The 20,445-nt window shown below is 37.8% G+C and overlaps 1 protein-coding gene across 1 annotated transcript in view; it reads right to left on the bottom strand.

Moving 5' to 3' along the window:
- Positions 1 to 313: 313 nt before the first annotated feature.
- The window catches only part of RLF (RLF zinc finger), a 94,993-nt gene continuing 74,861 nt past the window's right edge, over positions 314 to 20,445 (bottom strand). Inside the window, exons 7-8 of the mRNA XM_059374261.1 lie at positions 10,891 to 11,032; positions 314 to 5,435 (exon numbers count right to left, since the gene is read on the bottom strand). Coding sequence (XP_059230244.1) covers positions 792 to 5,435; positions 10,891 to 11,032 — 4,786 coding nt within the window. The 3' untranslated portion in view covers positions 314 to 791. The remainder of the gene's footprint in view (positions 5,436 to 10,890; positions 11,033 to 20,445) is intronic.

Raw genomic sequence — 20,445 nt, 5'->3', positions numbered from 1 at the left:
TCCCTGGAAACGTGATTGCAACCATCTATGCCCATCATGTTATGCTTTCTATCCAGACAACTTTTCTTCTACCTGAACAACTCCTGGACATCCTCTTTTGGGGGTTACCTTGACTCCCAGAGCTAATTCCTCAATTTCAGTATTTTCTTTGCACAAAAAATTTTAAGGTAATAGTCATTCAGAAAGAAGCTTGATCTAAGTGGTTTGGTTAATAAAAACAAAAAACTAGTGGGGCAAAATACTAGTGCACGTTCCAGAAAATACAAGTGCAGTTTATGTATGGCATGAAAACTCATTATGAGTAAACAAGAAATGGGTGAAAAATTGTAATTTATTGAAACTCAACTCAAAAAATATAAGATGCTGTAGTGTACAATATATTACACAAAGCACCCTCAGGTGCACATTCAAGTCAAGTAAGAACTCCATATCCCTTTCCCTAGCCCTCCCACCCTGGGATCTTAGTATTTGTTCCATATACAATCATGCACACTTAATTTGAAAAAGGAAGCCCCAATATATTTTGATGTATTAATTAGCACCAAACAAGAGTACAGTTCCATTTTTTTAATAAACAAACAAACAAACAAAAAAAACCCCAATCAATAAACCAACTGGAGAGCTAATGGACTCAGCCAATACTGCTGACATAGATATTATACATTCATGTAAATACACAGCCTATTCTACCCTAAACAACGGTGTGGCTGGTTCTCAGCCTTTGTTCAAGTTGGCAATTGTCCCCATGTTGCAGTGTTGGAGCCAGTCTGTTTCTAAAACAAAATTGCTATTTAGGAACTTCCTACACAAAGCTCATCTGTCTTTTTTGTTGGAAACAAGTCTAAAATTGGTGTGGAAAACTTAGATCTTTCAAGGACAACCACTGGCCGAAGATAATGAAGCTGTTTTAAGGCAAGCTCTCCACAGTCTGTTAATGCTTTGTCCAATACAACCCTCAGGTTTTCCAAGGAAGGAACTGCTGCTGTCTCAGCTACTATCAAAGGTGGGATTGCAGTCAGGTTCTCATGAATTGCAGAGTCATTGGAAGAATGAGGTATGTCAACTTCAGGGTCATTGTCATTCACCATATTATTTGCCATAACACTCCCTGTTAAGTCATTACTGGGTTGTGAAGAATTACTTAATGTTAAGTGCTCCGAAGGCTCCCAATCATCAAAATCATCTTCCTTCTCTTCACTTTCCTGAATAAATTTCAGAAATGAAGATTCAAATCCCATAGGTTTATAAGTCTTCAAATCAAATGACCTGGGCTGTGGATGCTTCCTAAAATTCTCTTTTGCGACATGGGTTGAATTTTTTACAGTGTTTTCTTGCCCTGAACTTTGCTGCCCAGTTTCAGAGTCTTTGATCCTTGGTAAAGGCAGCTGGAAACTTGTGAAGTAAGTCCCACTTTCAGTCCCACTAGGATTAGGTATGGAATTTTCTATTTTACAAGGAGGAGGCTGAACTATATTACATTGTTCCAAAGAAGTGGTTTCTGAACTATGATTACATTTCAAAGTTCCTCTGTAGAGCAGATTATCTGCATCAAACACTGGTTTGCTTTCTGTACATCCTTTCTGACCTCCTTCCCTTTCGCCTGGATGAAGGGAATCCGTGTTCTGCGCAGGCACGCTGTCACCTGGGGAATGGCTGTGCTTTGTGTGCTCTGATTCACAGCTATTTTCTTCTTTCTTTATATAGGGCTCTGCTTCAGAAGGGGGCTCCTCCTTAATTTTGGTACCATACTTAACACAGACAACAAGATTTTCCATCTGTTGCTCTAAATAGGCACTACTCATCTGATGGGTACGTTTATAATGCCTCACTATGCTGCTCTCCAGCTTCACCACAGATAAGCATCCCTGAACCATGCAGGGATACTGTGTGTGCTCAGACTGCTCCACACACATATGAAGGGCTTCAGCTCTTGTTTTAAAACTAATTGGTGCCTTCTTTTCTTTGATTAAACTACATTTTTTAGCCTTAGCATTAAACGATCTCCTGGTAGTCTGATGTCCATGCCCTTGAGCGAGCGCCGTCGGACACACCTTTTCACTCCTCAGTAGCCTTTCATTTGCCACTTTCTGGCTTCTAAACAGATCATCATAATAGTCCTTATGTCGGTAATATACGTGTTGAGAATAATTACTGCGATGGGTGAAAATCTGACCACAGCCATTAAGATCACAATGAATTTCATAATCTGAATGTATTTCTCCTTCAATATTATGCTGTTCCATCAAGTGGTGCTTCAACTTGCTGAACGTATAAAAAACAGCAGGGCACTGAGGCTGGTTACAGGAAAACCTTGCTGCAGATTCAGCTTCGGAAAGCACTTTAGGCTCTTCGATATGGTCTAGGTTATGAGAGTCACTACAGTGCTTAGCAAGAGCTTTGGAACATAGGAAGCGTTTGTTACATTCCTTGTATTTGCAAGCAAATATCTTTTTACATTTGACAAGTTCCCTTTTGGTTCTTGCTTTGTCTTTCTCTAAACACAATTGTTCTTTGTTGTACTGATGTACAGTTCTGTAATGACGAATCAAGCCTTTAAGATTGGTGAATGAGGAATTGCAAGTTTTATGGATACAATGGAATGGTTTGTGGTATTTATTCAAAATATAGCAGAGATTTCCTTTAGCAACAGTTCTCCTGCTACCTCGTCCCTCTCGTCCTTCTCGTTCTTCTCTATGGCCACCTATTGGTGATGAAATATCAGAGGTCTTACTTTCTGTTTCTTCACAGGATGACTCCAAATCTGTTTCTGAACTGCATTCATCCTTTTTAGAGTGACAGTGTGGCTTCTCAGAGTTACTGCTGGGATCACCGCCAAGTTCTGTGGAGCAATCACTTTTCAATCTATCTACTGAGCATGGGCCTTCATGATCACATTTTTCATTATCTAATAGTTTGTGAGTTACTCTGTCACTGCCAATTTGATGTTTATTTTTATAATGAATCCTAAGGTGTGTTTTTCTTGTAAATGACCTTTGGCAAATATGACACTGGAATGGGGAATACCGATGTTGAAACATGGTTAACTGAAGGACTTTTTCTTTTGAATAATTGTGTTTTTTAAGATAATGCATTAACAAAGCCTCTCTGGTCACAAATTCATATTTGCATCCTTGAAGCTCACAGAAAAAAGGCTTAGCTGCCAACTGTGCAAGGTACTGACTTGGCATATTCTCATCTTGATTCTGGAAGTTAAGGTCTGAGATAGTAGGTGAAACTGATTGAAGAGACTTAGCACCACTGGATGGGTACCCCTGCAATGACCCTGAGAAAGATCCATGTGTTATTGAGTTTTTCAAGCTTAAATGTTTCAAGCGTAACAAGAGTTCCAACATGGTATCCTCCGTACACGGCCTTTTAGAAGCACAAATGGAGGCTTCTGAGGAATAACCTTGATATTCTCGTTTGCATTTAGTATGGATATTATGATCAAGACCTTCATCTGGAGAGTCACTATTTGTATCTGAGCTGGGTTTAGGTTCTGCATCAAACTTTTCAGTTGTTTGATTATGTTCATTACCCAAACAGGGAAAGAGATCTTTTGTCTTTATCTTTTTGGGTTTGAAATGGTATGGATGAACCTTCCGTAGATGCTTCTGCATCCCTCTTGCATTTTTGTATGTGGACCCACAGCCATCAAAACCACAGGTAAACTTAGTCCCATCAAAACAAACTGCCACATTGGAACATTTTTCTTTTAAACTGGAGGGCATGAAGACTTTCTCATGAGATAATAATATATCCTGCATGGTTTCAGAGTGATCCAGTGTATCAATTAACTCTTCATTCATGGAAGCTGAAGAGCTATGACTTAACTGATCACTAGAATTACTGTCACTGTTTTCTTTCAGATTTTCTGTAGTTTCTATTTGAGAACTAGCTGATCCTGCACAGAAAAGATCCTCCGGTAAATGCGATTTATCAGTTTGGTCAAGTATATGGGGCTGATCAATACAATCTTGCTTTTCACTTGGTGCAGCCTCCTCAAGTTTCACCGATTTCTTCACATCTCCATTTGAACTTTCAACATTATGCATTGAGAGGTGATCCTGGTATTCAATTTTGGAATAATAGAACTTTTTACAGCCAACAAAGTTGCATGTGTAAGATGCATCCCGAAAGTGTTGTGCTTCATGGTGGTAAAGCTGTCCCAAGTCACTGAAAACAATATTACAGCCATTTAATTCACATTTATAACGCAGATCATCATGTTTTTGTTTATGGTTAAGTAGTTCATTCACTGATCCAAACCTTGCATAGCAATCTATAGATACACACATATATGGTTGAGGACCACAATGCACTTGTTCATGCTCCCGCAGGTGAAAAGCAGACATGAAATGTCGTCGACAGTAAGTACACTTCTCTCTTCTGTTTTTCATATCCAAGTAGTGCTTGGCATTTTCATCATTATTTTGGTGTTCAGCTTTAAGATGCACACTTAAGTATTTAAATTGCTTAAATACACGGGAACAGTCTGTGCCAGGACATGGGTACAAATCTCTGTCTTGCAGGTGGCAATCTTCTAATTTGCTGAATGTGACATATTCATGAGACTCTCCTTTGGCTTGTTCATCTAACGACTGGTTTTGCTCCAGGGTTGCAGAGGGGCTCTTGGGACAAATTCCTTTTTGAGAGCTTTTTAACAGTAATTTCTTTCTAGAGCGGTCCCTTCTGCTTGGTGGCATTTTAACATGTTCCATCACATGAGGAACAAATATTTCTTTTCTCTTGAATTTTTTAATACAAACCGGACAGGTATAAATTCCATCCTCCATATGCATCTTAGAATGATGAAGAATCCTGGCCTCTATACATTCCCGCTTACATAACAAACAAAAAAATTTATACTGAAGCCACCGCTGGTATCTTTCAGAAGAACCAATGGGTTTTTTATCTCTTTTCTCCTTATGCTGATCTGTCAAATCTCTTCTTCTATACTGTTTGTCTTCTTTACCTTCCTCATAGTCACTGAGAAATGACTCTAAAACATCTGTGTCATTAATTGATATTTCATAGCCACTTAGATCATCATCAGAATCGGAGGCTTCTTGTCCGAGCAGTTGGTGGCAGTGTCGTTTTAAAGTTTTCCAGTCCCAAAATTCAGGATCAAAAGGCCAGTGGGCCTTTAAAGCTAGTAAGAGCTCACATCGGAGAGAGTTTGGAACTGGTGCATTTTCTTCATCAAATTTTTGATCTGGCTGCAAATACAGTTCTTCCAACATATTGAATCCATCCAAACTGGGTTCAATTAAGAATTCTGTAAGCTGACAGGCTCGTCTGACTTCTAAATCTTCCGGTAAAAGACAAGCAATTGTTTTACAGACTGATGTCTTCATTTCTTCATCCTCACTTGATCTGAGTTGAAGAGCTCTGACACATAGTAAAATTGACACCCCAAGACCAGCATCTTGTGCCTATAAAGAAAAACGGGAGGAGAAGAGAGGGGAGTTACTATTCTTTTTCATTACGGAAATATTGCGTAACTTTCACTAGTAAGACATATGCATCTCAAAGCTTTTAGAATTCTTAAATTTATCTTTAATCTTTCTTCCTGCAAGTTACATTTAGATCCTTCCTTGTCTCAACATGCAAAGGACTGGATTAAATGTTACAACCATGAACAGTTACAATGTACATTTATAGAATGTCCAACTTTATAAGACACTGCATACCAAAGCAATCTCTAACCCTTAAGGAATATATGTCAAATGTATAAACAATAAAGTACACGAACTCAAAGGAACTCAGGATAAATAAAGTCACTGAAGGATTCAAAAAAGAACTGTCTTAAGCTGGTTAGGAAGAACAGGGCTTAAATGGGTATAAGAGGAAATACCTGTATAAAAGTGAGTTTGGGAATCAATTCGACTGAAGAAACACATGTGTAATGAACAGCTGGGTATTTTCAAAATCTTAAGGCTAAAATAAATGATTCTCCCAATTTCCTCCCCCACCTTTTTTTTTTTTTTTTAAAGAGAGGGGGAAGGGGCACAGCGAGGGAGAGAATCTTAAGCAGGTTCCATTCCCAGCATCCAGCCCAATGTGGGGCTGGGTCTCACAAACCCTGAGATCATGACCTGAGCTAAAATCAAGAGCCCGATGTTTGACTGAGCCACCCAAGGGCACCTCCGCATTTTCTCCTAAAGAAATTAGTACTTTAGTACTAATTAGCTATAGGTGTAATGTATTTCAGCTTCCCATGGGAAAAACAACAGAAATTTAAAAATCTGTCTATAGCAACAGGTTCTCAGAACCAATCAAAAATCAGGAAAAAGATCTGGTCATGTGATAAAATGCTAGTGCATACTAACAACTTATGTGAGAGGCTGAAATAGAATGTGAAAATATTATAAACAAAGACAAGTGGAATTATATGGCCCAGTGGCTTAAAATACTTGAGCATAACAAAGTTTTTAAAAAAGTAACCTCAAACAAACAAATAAAAAAGGAATCTCTATGCCCAAAGTGGCGGTCAAATTCACAACCCTGAGATCGAGACTCGCATGCTCTACCAATGGAGCCAGCCAGGTGCCCCAAGAGCACAGAATTTTCAGTCAGACTTTGAAGGCCTTTGAACCCCAGCTTCAATGCAGTGACAAGTTCTTAACTCCCAAGCTGTTGCTGCCTCATCTATAAAATGCTAACAGCAGTGATAATATCAGATTTTCCTCCTAACATTATTCTAAAAATGAAGTAAGATAATATAATTACTACATTGTTAGCACATCTTAAGTATTCATCAGAATACTATGTAAAATGACTGAGGATAAGTTCTACTGTTCAAACTGGTCATCAATTTGTTAAGCAATTATTCTGTGTTGGGCACCATTCCAAATTCTAGGAACACAAAGAAACAACTATCATCAATTTATAGAACCCTTACTACATTCTAGGTACTATTCCAAATACTTTTTTTCATATATTATCCCCATTTTTTATTTTATTTTTTAAGATTTTATTTATTTATTTGACAGGCAGAGATCACAAGTAGGCAGAGAGGCAGGCAGAGAGAGAGAGGAGGAAGCAGGCTCCCCACTGAGCAGAGAGCCCGATGCGGGGCTCGATCCCAGGACCCTGGGATCATGACCTGAGCCGAAGGCAGAGGCTTTAACCCACTGAGCCACCCAGGTGCCCCTATTATCCCCATTTTATAGATGCAGAAACCATGGCTCATCATGTTAATTGCCCAAAATCACCAAGTAGTGAGCAGAGGAAAAAGGATTTAAACTTAAAGCAATCTTTGTGCATGACCTCAGTTCTTAACCACTTTATAGCCAGTAAGAATTCCAAAGGTTACCTAACATGGCTATAATCTATGTTCTCTGTATATAATATGCCACACCACTCTTATTCAGCTACCTGGTTTAAAATCAATTTAGTCATGTCCATCAATGCCTTCAAAATTCAGCTCCATATTCCATATCCTAATTCTAATTTATTCATCACTCTTTTAACAAGTAACTTCTTGTTATAACTATTCAGAACGGATAACAGTGTTTTTAGACTGTTTTTTGAAAAGTGCTTAGCGATTTCATAGATTTTACCATTTCAAACAAATTTGGCTATTTAAGAAAGAATGGGCATTCTTGGGGCACCTGGGTGGCTCAGTGGGTTGGGCCACTGCCTTCAGCTCAGGTCATGATCTCGGGGTCCTGGGATAGAGCCCCACATCGGGCTCTCTGCTCAGCAGGGAGCCTGCTTCCCCCCCCTCTCTCTGCCTGCCTCTATGCCTACTTGTGATCTCTCTCTGTCAAATAAATAAATAAAATCTTTAAAAAGAAAGAAAGAAAGAAAGAAAGAATGGGCATTCTTTGCTGTTTATCTTCGTCTTCCAAATTATTAAATAATAATTTGTTGAGAACCTATGAGTTATTTTAAAACTTATCAGACCCTCCAAGTCCCCTGTGCTCTGATTTAGAAGTGATAATCTTCTATCACATTATGCAATTTGTCTAAAGACCTATGGCCAGTCTTCACTATGCTACAAACTAGGTTTATGATCCTTACAAGTCACACACCTCCAATTTTCAACCTCATCATTACTAAAGAGAAGGAATTAAACTAGACAAAGTCTTGTTTTGCAAACAGTAAGCACCGCATGTTCCACCATAAAGGGCCCATATGGCCAAATAAACTGGATTCAAGATGATCCCTCTTCTTGTTACTTTCATTTCAAAATATAACCTCATCTACATCCATTCTGTTATACTATTTTTAAAGTCTAACAATTCCAAGCACCTTTTGGTTTGTTTTTAAAGTAGGCTCCATGCCTAGTGTGGAGCCCAACTCGGGGCCTGAACTCATGACTTTGAGATTAAGACCTAAACTGACCTAAGAGTCAGATGCTTAACCAACTGAGCCACCCAGGTGCCCCATCACCTTTATGTGATGATCTGGTATAAGCTCTTTATAGAAAATGGAAGCCCAGAAAATAAAGAGGTACTATTATAAAGCCCTCGCCATTATATACTCACAGTTGCCTCCTCCAAGAGGCCTAAACTCCACACAACCTTTTTAGCATCATTAACATATTCCATTCCAAGGGCTATGTCACTGGTTACTAGTTATCTCCCAATATCCTCTCCCCTCTTTTGCTACAAAAACAGAATGCCTGCTTTCTATCTGGTTACAAAATAATCTGAAATAATAAACATTATCTCCTCTCCCTTGCAGATACATATGGCCATGTGTATGTGTATTGGAGGGAGTGAGGAAAAGATGTATCATAGTGTGGTTTGTGTGGTTTACCCCTCTCTCCTCATCCCCTGCCACTGTGCTATCTAGAATGGAGACATGATACCTAGGATTAGAATATATAGGTCTTAGAATGAGATGGAAACTGTGTTGATGGCAGACAGACAAAAAAACCCCTGGCTTTCTGCCATTAAAAGCATCCTTGGCCTGTCTGCCTAGATTATCTACCTATATGAGAGGGGTAGAAACTTCCATCTTCTTTAGACCACTATTCTTGTGGGATATCTACCATTCATTACAGAACTAGATCTTAATTGCAATAGGTTAGATCATCTCTACAAACCTAGAGGCAAGTCTCTTAATTTGAAAGTAATTCTACACTCACTCCCCCTTCTACCTACCAGTCCACATCTTTTCTACCATTCAGGCTACTTACCATAATGATTATAGTGGAAAGTACCCTAAGACTAGGATTAAAGAGAAATGGGTTCTGGTTATGCAAGTAGATAGCAAGTTCCTTAGCCTGTGTCAGAAACCCATTTTCCCTAGTCCTCAAGTAGCTTTCCCATTCTCTGTGGTTCCTCATGGCAAGCAGAATTCTAAGATGACCCCAAGTAACCCTCACCTTTGAATGATCTCCTCAAGTTTAAGTGGATCCTGTAAATATGATACCCATTCCTATGATTATGTCATATGGCAAAAAGGACCATGCAGGTGTAATTAAGGTCCCAAGTGAGTTGATCTTTAAAACAGGTGCATTACTTAGGGGGGCCTGACCTAAACATTTAAGGTCTTTAAATCTAGGCCTGGAAGTCAGATTTAGAGAAGGTCAGATTCGAATTAGGAGAATTCCTTGTACCTCTGCTGGCTTAAAATGCAGGGAGGCTTCTAGTAGCTGAAAACAATGTGGCTGACAGGCAGCAAAAAAATAAGGACTTTAGTCCTACAATCGAAAGAAACTGAATTCTGTCAGCAGTAAGAATGAAGTTAGAAGCGGATTTTCTACAAAGCTTCTAGGTAAGAAAACAATCTGGCCAACACCCTGATTTCACCTTTGTGATACTCTGAGCAGCAAACCTTGCCACACCGTGCTACACTGTGTCATACAAAACTGCAGCTAACAATTGTGTGTTGTCTTAAGTACTAAGTTTGTGGTAATTTCTTAAGAAGCAATAAAAAAAACTAATACTTTCCTTAAAGATTACAAAACTTTTAAAACACCAGTTCTAAAACTAATTTTTAAAATATAATTATTTGTACATGTTGTTTCTGTGATAGGAGATACAACTGCATTCACAGTGATTAGAAATAATTGCCACCTAACTTATCTGACCACAAATTTGCTCTTAATGTTTTACCTTTTCCTGTCTTCACCGGAGAAGACCAGAACAACATATTTCAAATAAAGTATAGGATACAGATGTTTACAACATTAAAGGAGGCAGGATGTATCAAAATATAACTGTGCCTTGACTTCAGTATAAATAATCCTTGGATGTTGTCAAAGAAGTAACCCATAAAACATATCCATTAGCCACTACAGATATGGGTATACTGAGAGCTCAGTCATGAGCAGATACTAAAAACAACATAAAAATAGAGCACAGGAGAAGATTCATCCTGAATCTCCAGGCTGGTAGTCTTAATACAATACATATATAGGGCTGACCTCAAAACACAAGGCTTTATATATAGCACTTTATTTCTCTTCAGGAAATAAATATTTGCTTTTGATTTAAACCAAAGTTTATAATTTGTACAAAATTAACTCTAGAACTGTTCTATTATTTTAAAAGTTAGAAAATGTATCACTCCATTCTTAAGGAAAATATTAAAAATCCAATTATATTTTCATTTATGAAAAATTATTTTAATAGGCAAACATGCCTCCATAAAAAACAGAAAACTGTTCTAGTAAAAGTAGATATAGGGTAACTGAGGTGACAGCCCCAAAACATAACCTTCCTTTCCTACAATGGTCACCTCAAATCACTATTTTCCATTAAGAACAGCTGTGGATCCCAGAAGATCAATATGCAGAAATGGGTAGGTATGTCCAATTCCAAATCTTATTAAAGCCCATTATTTCTCTCATCTAAGAGGAGCTGCCTGAGAAGTTATCTCCCCACTCATTTCTTCATTTCAGGACAATCATAAAAAAGCAAAATTACTCACTTCAGTTTGTATAACTCTAATCAGGCAAAATAAATGCTGCTGTGTTTTAGCTATGACACCAAATTGACGACAGCGCTCCAAAAAAGTGTCTAAAGAAGGGTCAATTCTTCTTTGCAGTTTACTCCAAAAGAGAGTCAATTCCCTATAAAAAGAAAGATTAAGGTAAAACATTTAAAGTAACTGGTATTTGCTGTCCACCTCCCCACCCCATTCTTGTGTTCTGTTTATTTATAAAAATAAGTTAATAGCAATCAAAATCTAAGAGGGGGGAGGAAGCTATTATTATTCCCTATTTGTGTCCTCTCAAACTGGTAAAATTGCTGAGAATCCTCCCTGAAAATTCCACCACTTCTTTCTTCTTTGTGGCGGGGAAAAGTAAAAACAACAAAGACTACTCCCTTTATGTTGACATTTTTTTTTTTTTAAGTGGGCTCCACACTAGGCTAGGCGTAGAGCCCAACAAGGGGCCCAAACTTACAATCCTGAGGTCAAGACCTGAGCTGAGACCAAGAGTCAGATACTCAACTGACTGAGCCACCCAAGCGCCCCTTTATGTTGACATTTTAAAACACTTAGATCCCACTGTGTTCCAAAAGATTTTACCCCTTACACTGGTAATTATATTGACTGAATTAAACCTTATCCTAATGGGCAGGGATCATCAGATATCCCTACAGTGCTAAGAAAATATACACAACTAATAAATATCCTAACAGTACACTTCTCCACACTGATCTCCTGCTCCTTTCCAGCTCTAAAATGTTATGATGCTACTTAGGCATGTACTTGGGGATGTTTAAATATTACTAATACAGTTAGTAAAACTGCATTCTTGGAAATGGCTAAAATACAAGAATCCTACAAATATTCATTAATGGAAACAAAAGGTTGGAAAGATTAAATTAATTAAAAGCACTGAATGGGTTAAGAGAATACTCTTAAGGAAAAGCACCAGAAACTCAAAAATGCCTGTGATAAAAATGCTAATATGAATGTGAAATATGAATGCAAGGTAAGTTACTTAGTAAAACCAAAGAAAGAATGTTATCACTTAAAAAAAAAGGGACTTTTTTTGTGTGCTCTAATATCTACTGGGTAATATTTGTTAAATAATTTTCATTAAAAAATTATTATTTTCACAAGCCAGTTTTAGAACACTAATATCTTACTGCTGTTAAAACACTATTCTAGGAAGCTGGGCACAAATACAATGCTTAACAAATGAATGTATATCTTTTTATAACAGAAAATAAACATATTTAACAGAACTTATAAAGAGGTAAACTGGATTTTCATAGGATGAAATGCTTTTTTTTTTTTTTTAAGATTTTATTTATTTATTTGACAGAGATCACAAGTAGGCAGAGAGGCAGGCAGAGAGAGGAGGAAGCAGGCTCCCCGCTGAGCAGAGAGCCCGATGCGGGGCTTGATCCCAGGACCCTGGGATCATGACCTGAACAGAAGGCAGAGGCTTTAACCCACTGAGCCACCCAGGTGCCCCTCATATAATGAAATTCTTACAAACATATAAAACTTGTCTCAAAGACTGAAATGGATATACACCTTAAAAGATGCACGATGAAAGCTTATAATATTTCATAGTGACAAATTTGAGTTGAAATAAATAAAATTAACTTGAAATGCCTTTAAATATTTGTCGTTGGTGACTACTGTTGCTTTCTAACCAGGAAACTAAAAAGTGAGACAGGTCTCCTTTGAAAATAGCTACTGGCCAGGCAAGTAATTGGGATGGGCCAGGCAAAGTAATTCACTTTTAAACTCACAAGATTGCTTCTTTTAGATATTAAGTACCTGAGTAATAAAAAGTTTTGAGAATAGTGCAAAATTCAGAGTAACAAAGGAAACAGAATTATACATGCTCAGGGATAAAAAGGAGTTCAATCAAAATAATGTATAAAATAAATCCTATCTGAGAAGAACAAAATTACCAAAACCAGTAAAAATCGGATTATGAAGAGAAAAAAAATAAGGAATACCTAGGATCTAAAATTCATCAACCAGCTAGAGGTTTAAAGTTAGGCAAATCTAATAAACTGTTAAGTAAAGCTGAGAATTAAAGTCTCTCAAATACTTTTTCTTTTCTTTTCTTTCTTTTTTTTTTTTTTAAAGATTCTATTTATTTATTTAACAGAGATCACAAGCAGGCAGAGACAAGCAGAGAGAGAAAGGAGGAAGCAGGCCCGATGCGGGGCTCAATCCCAGGATTCTGGGATCATGACCTGAGCCAAAGGCAGAGGCTTTAACCCACTGAGCGACCCAGGCGCCCCTCAAATAATTTTTCTTAAGATTTTTTGATTTTAGGGAGGAGAAGCAGAGGAAGAGAGAGAGAGAGACTCTCAAGTAGACTCCCTGCTGAGCAAAGAGCCCACCACGGGGCTTGATCCCATGACCAAAAATGACTTGTGAGCCAAAATCAAAAGTTGGATGCTTAAACAACTGAGCCACTCAAGTGTCTGCCTTCAGCTCAGGTCACGATCTCAAGGTCCTGGGACTGAACCCAGCACCAGGCTCCCTGCTCAGCAGGGGGTCTTCTTCTCTCTCTGCACCCCACCCCATCCCCACTTGTGTGTGCTCTTTCTCCAACTCCAATAAATACATTTTTAATAAAATAAATCAGTATGTCTAGGGCTTGATTTATTCCAAATTAAATATTTTTAAAAATTATTTTTATTAACATATAATGTATTATTTGCCCCAGGGGTACAGGTCTGTGAATTATCAGGCTTAAACATTTCACAGCACTCGCAATAGGACAACCCTCCCCAATGTTCATAACCCAACCACCCTCCTCCTACCCTTCCACCCCCCAGCAACCCTCAGTTTGTTTTGTGAGATTAAGAGTTTCTTATGGTTTGTCTCCCTCCCGATCCCATCTTGTTTCATTTTTTCCTTCCCTACCCCCACAAACCCCTGCCCTGCCTCTCAAATTCTTATCAGAGAGATTATATGGTAATTGTCTTTCTCTGACTGACTTATTTCGCTTAGCATAATAACCTCTAGTTCCATCCACATTGTTGCAAATGGCAAGATTTCAGGGTTTTTTTGATGGCTGCATAGTCTTCCATCGTATGTATATACAACCACTTCTTTATCCATTCTTCTGCTGATGGACATCTAGGCTCTTTCCATAGTTTGGCTATTGTGGACGTTGCTGCTCTAAACATTTGGGTGCATGTGCCCTTTCAGATCACTTCAACTGTAACCTCGTGATAAATACAGAGTAGTGCAATTGCTAGGTCGTAAAGTAGCTCTATTTTCAACTTTTTGAGGAAACTCTATACTGTTTTCCAGAGCGGCTGCACCAGCTTGCATTCCTGCCAACTTTGTAGGAGGGTTCCCCTTTCTCTGCATCCTCGTCAACATCTGTCATTTTGTCCTGACTTGTTAATTTTAGCCATTCTGACTGGCATGAGGTGATATCTCATTGTGGTTTTGATTAAATATTTCAAGCTATAGTTATCTTAAATCCAAATAACCATGACCAAAAAAGGTCATCTTTATCATGTATTTTGTTTTTATACATTATTTACACAATTACAATTCAATAATTTAGAACTGCTATTACCCACCCAAACATATAAACTTGCCTGAATGAAACCAAAACAAACAGTGTATTATTCCTAAAAATGCTACGATGCCATCCATTCAAATCTGCACACTAGAAAACTGAAACCACCAATAAACAGTAACTCAGCCTGCTGGATCGTATATGCAGCACTAGGAAGGACAAACACTTCTTCAATTACCACACTCACATGATTTTAAAAAATGAATAGTTGTTAAGTAATACACTGAAAATGATTCCACTATATGGATGCTTCTAGTGTTCAGATAATTTATTAACCCAATGCCTCAGATTAGCCCCTTGCCTACCATAAGTCAATAAATTATATACAAATTCATAAAAACTGGAAAGGAAATTAGTTCTATTAATAGTGGGAAACATATTTTGGCAGAGATCTAGCTACCCAGCAAGAGCTTTAAGCTACACTGTGTTATGGCACAACAGGAAGCCCGTGGAGTCCAGCTAGTATGTCACACTGATACCCAGAATTTAGGCATTTGGGGATTAAGGCAAAGAAAACTTTGGAATTAAGGAGTAACCATCCCTAAAGGCGGCTCTTGCAAAAACAGTAGCTGATTCTCATGACCACTTTTTTTTACTCTTTATTTCCAACAAAATTGGGTTAAATGAAACATATATGGACATCTGGTCTTTGACAGGCACTGAGGGCAACATATATGTCGACCCTGGTACATCATAGTCTAAGCTGGGAGAGAACAGGCATGAAATTACATCTGAAAAACACAAATGTACAAAATACAAGATTTAAACTCAGTTCTAAGAAAGCAAAGGTCATGGGCACCTGGGTGGCTCAGTCAGTTAAGAGTCTGCCTTCAGCTAGGGCCATGATCCCAGGGTCCTGGGATCAAGCCCTGCATCACTGGGCTCTCTGCTCAGCGGGGAGCCCGCTCCTCCCACTCCCTCTCCCTCTGTCTCTGCCACTCTGCCTACTTGTGTCCCTCTCTCTTTCTCCCTCTGTGTCAAATGAATTAAAAAAAAAAAAAAAAAAAAGAGGCAAGCAAGCAAAGGTCAACCTATCAAACACTTGCTGCAAACTTTGTGTGGAGGTTTAAGGTTCATCTGTATGAACTTTATTTTAAAAGCAGCAGTAGTAAAAATAAAGTAAGATAAAAAAAAAAAAGAGAGGGAGGCAAACCACAAGAGACTCCTAACTACAAGGAACAAACTGAGGGTTGCTGGGGGTGGGTGTGGGTAATGATGGGCTTATTAAGGAAGGCACCTGATATATAAACAAGCACTGGGTGTTATATGCAACTAATGAATCACTAACTTCCAACCCTGAAACTAATAATATACTATATGTTAACTAACTTGAATTTAAATAAAATAAAAAAGTAGCAATAGTAATTACACATCTTTATGCATACTGTCCCATTCAAAAATGGTTATCTTTATTATTTTAGTGGCTGCTCTAACACTACCACTGTAAACAGCTATAAGAAACTCATTCCTCCAACACATCTTTGATTTTTGCAGAGAGCCAAAACTCATTTGGGCCAGGGTTAATGAATAAGCTAAGCAATATACCTTTTGAAATCAATAATGTGGTGACTGCTATAAAGTAATATATTTTATTGTGGTTTATAAATACCTCTGAACGAAATTTCTCTTTTAAAATATTCTATTCATTTACCTGAGACAGAGAGTGCACGCCAGCACAAGCAGAGGGGAGGGGCAGAAGGAGAGGGAGAAGCAGACTTACCATTGAGCAGGGAGACCAAAATGGGATTCTGGGATCATGACCTGAGCCGAAAGCAGCCAGGCAGGCAGACAAATATACATACATACAATTATTTATTTACAGATTTTACTTATTTGAGAGTGAGTGAGAAAGAGAGCACAAGTGAGGGAAGGGGCAGAGGGAGAGGAAGAAGCAGTCTTCCCACTGAGCAAGGAGCCCAATGTGGGGCTCGATCCCAGGATCCCTGAGATCAAGACCCAAGATGAAGGGAGATGCTTAACTGACTGAGCCACCCAGGCACCCCAGTGCATGTTTTTAAAAATAAGTTGACTGTTCAGAAAAGCTAAAATTAACAAGTCAGGAAATGACTTGCTGGCGAGGATGCAGAGAAACGGGAACCCTCCTACACTGTTGGTGGGAAAGCAAGCTGGTGCAACCACTCTGGAAAACAGCATGGAGGTTCTTCAAAAAGTTGAAAATAGAGTTACCCTATGACCCAGCAACTGCACTACTGGGTATTTACCCTAAAGATACAAACGTAGTGATCTGAAGGGGCATGGGCACCCAAATGTTTATAGCAGCAATGTCCACAACAGCCAAACTATGGAAAGAACCTAGATGTCCATCAACAGATGAATGGATAAAGAAGATATGGCATATATATACAACAGAATACAATGCAGCCATCAAAAGAAATGAAATTTTGCCATTTGCGACAATGTGGGTGGAACTAGAGGGTATTATGCTTAGCGAAATAAGTCAATCGGAGAAAGACAACTATCATATGATCTCCCTGATATGAGGAAGTGGAGACGCAACATGGGGAGTTGTGGGGGTAGGGAAAGAAAAAATGAAACAAGATGGGATCGGGAGGGAGACAAACCATAAGAAACCCTTAATCTCACAAAACAAACTGAGGGTTGCTGGGGGGAGAGGGGTCAGGAGAGGGTGGTAGGGTTATAGACAATGGGGAGGGTATGTGCTATGGTGAGTGCTGTGACGTGTGTAAACCTGGCGATTCACAGACCTGTACCCCTGGGGCTAAAAATAAATTATATGTTTATAAAAAAATTAAAAAATTAATAAAAAATAAAAATAAGTGACTTTTTTGGTCAGATTCCAGTTTTGTCACATTTTTACAAATACCGACTATAAAAAATACCATTTAATTTAAAGAAATTTTCTTTTCTAGACAAATAGTCCTAGTCCATATACCCACTATCTTCAATACAGGAAATTTCTAGCACAACAAAAGAATCTATCCTATCTAAACAGAATTCCTGAGTTTCATTTTCTTTAGTAAAATTCACCATTTTATGTTATAGCTATTCTAATTCCAATGTCCCAAGAACAAAACAAACACCTATGAAAACAACAAAAGGGTTAAAAAAAAATGCTGCCAAATCTGAAAATTTTAGATCCTATTTTCCTTTGAATTGCTTGGAATAAGCTTACTTTTAACAAAGTGTGAAGTGACTTATATTTTCTTTCCTCTACTCATTACAGCTCCTCAGGAGGCCAATAAAAGGGAAATCCCTGTTAATCCCTTCCTGCTGCAGCAGAGCAGCATTAATCCTAGAGCCACTAACATCCTTGGAAGGGCTAATGTGGCTGAGTGAAGAAAGAAAGAAAGAAAGAAAAAGTTATGGGATGGGTCACTCTAAAGGGGAAACTCTATCAGGAATATTAAAAGAACTGTGTAACTACAGTTTTAAAATTACTTTGTAATCATGAAAAATCTCAAAGAACCTAAGCTTACACCTAAAGGAGCTATAAAAAGAAGAGAGATCAAAGCCAGTAGACAGAAGGAAATAAAAAAAGATTATAGAAGAAATAAATGAAACAGAAACTAAAGAAAATAGAACAGATCAATGAAACCAGGAGCCAGTTCTTTAAAAAAAAAAAAAAAATCAACGAAATTGGCACACCTTTAGCTAGACTCATTTAAAAAAGAAAAGGGGCGGGTACAAATAAATCAGAAATGAAAGAAATAACTGACACCACAGAAATACAAAGGATTACAAAAGAATATTATGAAAAACTACCTGCCAATAAATTTGATAACCTAGAAGAAATGGATAAATTCCTAGAAACATATAATCTTCTAAACCCAAATCAGGAAGAAATAGAGAATGTGAATGTCAACAAATAGCAGTGAAACTGAATCAGTAATCAAAAAACTCCTAACAAATGAAGTCCAAGACCAGATGGCTTCATAGGTGAAATGCCAAACATCTGTTTTAGTACCTATTCTTCTTAAACTGTTCCAAAAAACAGAGGAGGATGGAAAGATTACAAATCCATTCTATAAGGCAGGCCAGTGCTACCCCAATACCAACACCAGGCAAAGACACTACACAAAAAGAAAAATACAGGATGGTATCTCTAATGAATAAGGATGCAAGTATCTTCACCAAAATATCAGCAACCAAATTTAACAATACATAAAAAAAAAAACTACTCACCATGATTAGGTGGTATTTATTCCAGGGATGCAAGGTGATTCGATATTCACAAATCAATCAACATGATATGTCACATTAATAAGAGGAAGGATAAAAACCATATAATCATCTCAACAGAGGCAGAAAAAGCATGTGACAAAGCAAAATGTCCATTCATGATAAACACTCTGAATGAAGTGGGTTTATTTAGCCAAGAACATACTTCAACATAAAAAATACTATATATGAAAAACCCACAGCAAACATCATACTCAATGGTGAAAAATAGGTACTAACTGTTCTTTAGATGTTTGGCATTTCACCTTAGAGGTTTTCCTCTAAGATCAGGAACATGACAAAGATTCACTACCACCATTTTTATTCAATACAGTACTGAGAGTTCCAGCCACAGCAATTAGACAACAAAAGGAAAAAAAAAGGTATCCAAATCATTACAAATGACATGATACTATATACAGAAAACCCTAAAGACTCCACTAAAAAACTATCAGAACTGATAAATGAATTCAGTAAAGTCACAGGATATAAAATTAATATATAAAAAATCTGTTGCATTTCTATACATTAATAAAATAGTGGAAAGAAAAACTAAGAAAACAATCCCAATTAACAGTTACACCAAAAAGAACAAAATACATAGGAAAAGACTTAATCAAGGAAGTAAGAGACCTGTACTCTAAAAATTATAGAACAGTAATCAAAGAAATTGAAGACGAAATAAACAAATGGAAAGATCCCATGGTTATGAGTTGGGAAAACCAATTATTATTAAAATGTCCACACTACCTGGGGCACCTTGGTGGCTCAGTTAGTTAAGCATGACTCTTATTTTGGCTCCGGTCACGATCTCAGGGTTCTGAGATTGAGCCCTGTGTCAGGCTCTATGCTGGGTGTGCAACCTGCTTGGGAATTCTCTCTCCCTCTCACTCTGCCCTTCCTCAACCCCTCCCACTCTCTTAAAAAAAAAAAGAGTCCATAGTACCCAAAGCAATTTACACATTCAGCGTAATCCCTATTAAAAAACTGATAGCATTTCTCACAGAACTAGAACAAATAATCCTAAAATTTGCATGGAACCACAAAAGAAGGCAAACAGTTAAAGAAGTCTTGAAAAAGAGGAGCAGAGCTAGAGGTATCACAATCCCAGATTTCAAGATCATATTACAAAGCCATAGGAATCAAAACTGTATGATATTGGCACAAAAATCAACACATTATTCAATGGAACAAAATAAAGAACCCAGAAATAAACCTACACTTTCATGGTCAATTAATCTATAACAAAGGAGGCAAGAATATATACACTATGAAAAAAACAATCTCTTCAACAAATGATGTTGGGAAAACCAACAGTTACATGCAAAGAATGAAACTGCACCACTGTCTTAGACCGTATACAAAAATAAACTCAAAATGGATTAAAGACCTAAATGTGAGACTTGAAACCATATAATTCCTAGAAGGAAACATAGGCAGTAATCAATCTCTTTGATATCAGCCAGAGAAACATTTTTCTAGATAAATCTCCTTTGGCCAGGGAAACAAAAATAAAATTAAACTACTGAGACTATACCAAAATAAAAAGCTTTTGCACAGTAAAGGAAACCATCAACAAAGTAAAAAGACAAGCTACTGAATGGGAGAAGATATTTAAAGAAATTACACAATGGAACACATACAAAAATAACCCAATTCAAAAATGGGCAGAGGGGATGCCTGGGTGGCTCAGTCAGTTAGGTGTCTGCCTTTGCTCAGTTCATGATCCCAGAGTCCTGGGAATGAGTCCCCATCAGAATCCTTGC

This window comes from Mustela nigripes, chromosome 14 (genome assembly GCF_022355385.1).
Source record: "Mustela nigripes isolate SB6536 chromosome 14, MUSNIG.SB6536, whole genome shotgun sequence".
Lineage (NCBI taxonomy): Eukaryota > Metazoa > Chordata > Mammalia > Carnivora > Mustelidae > Mustela > Mustela nigripes.
Note: the sequence above shows the minus strand (reverse complement) of the source record. Positions and strands in the feature narration are given on the sequence as shown.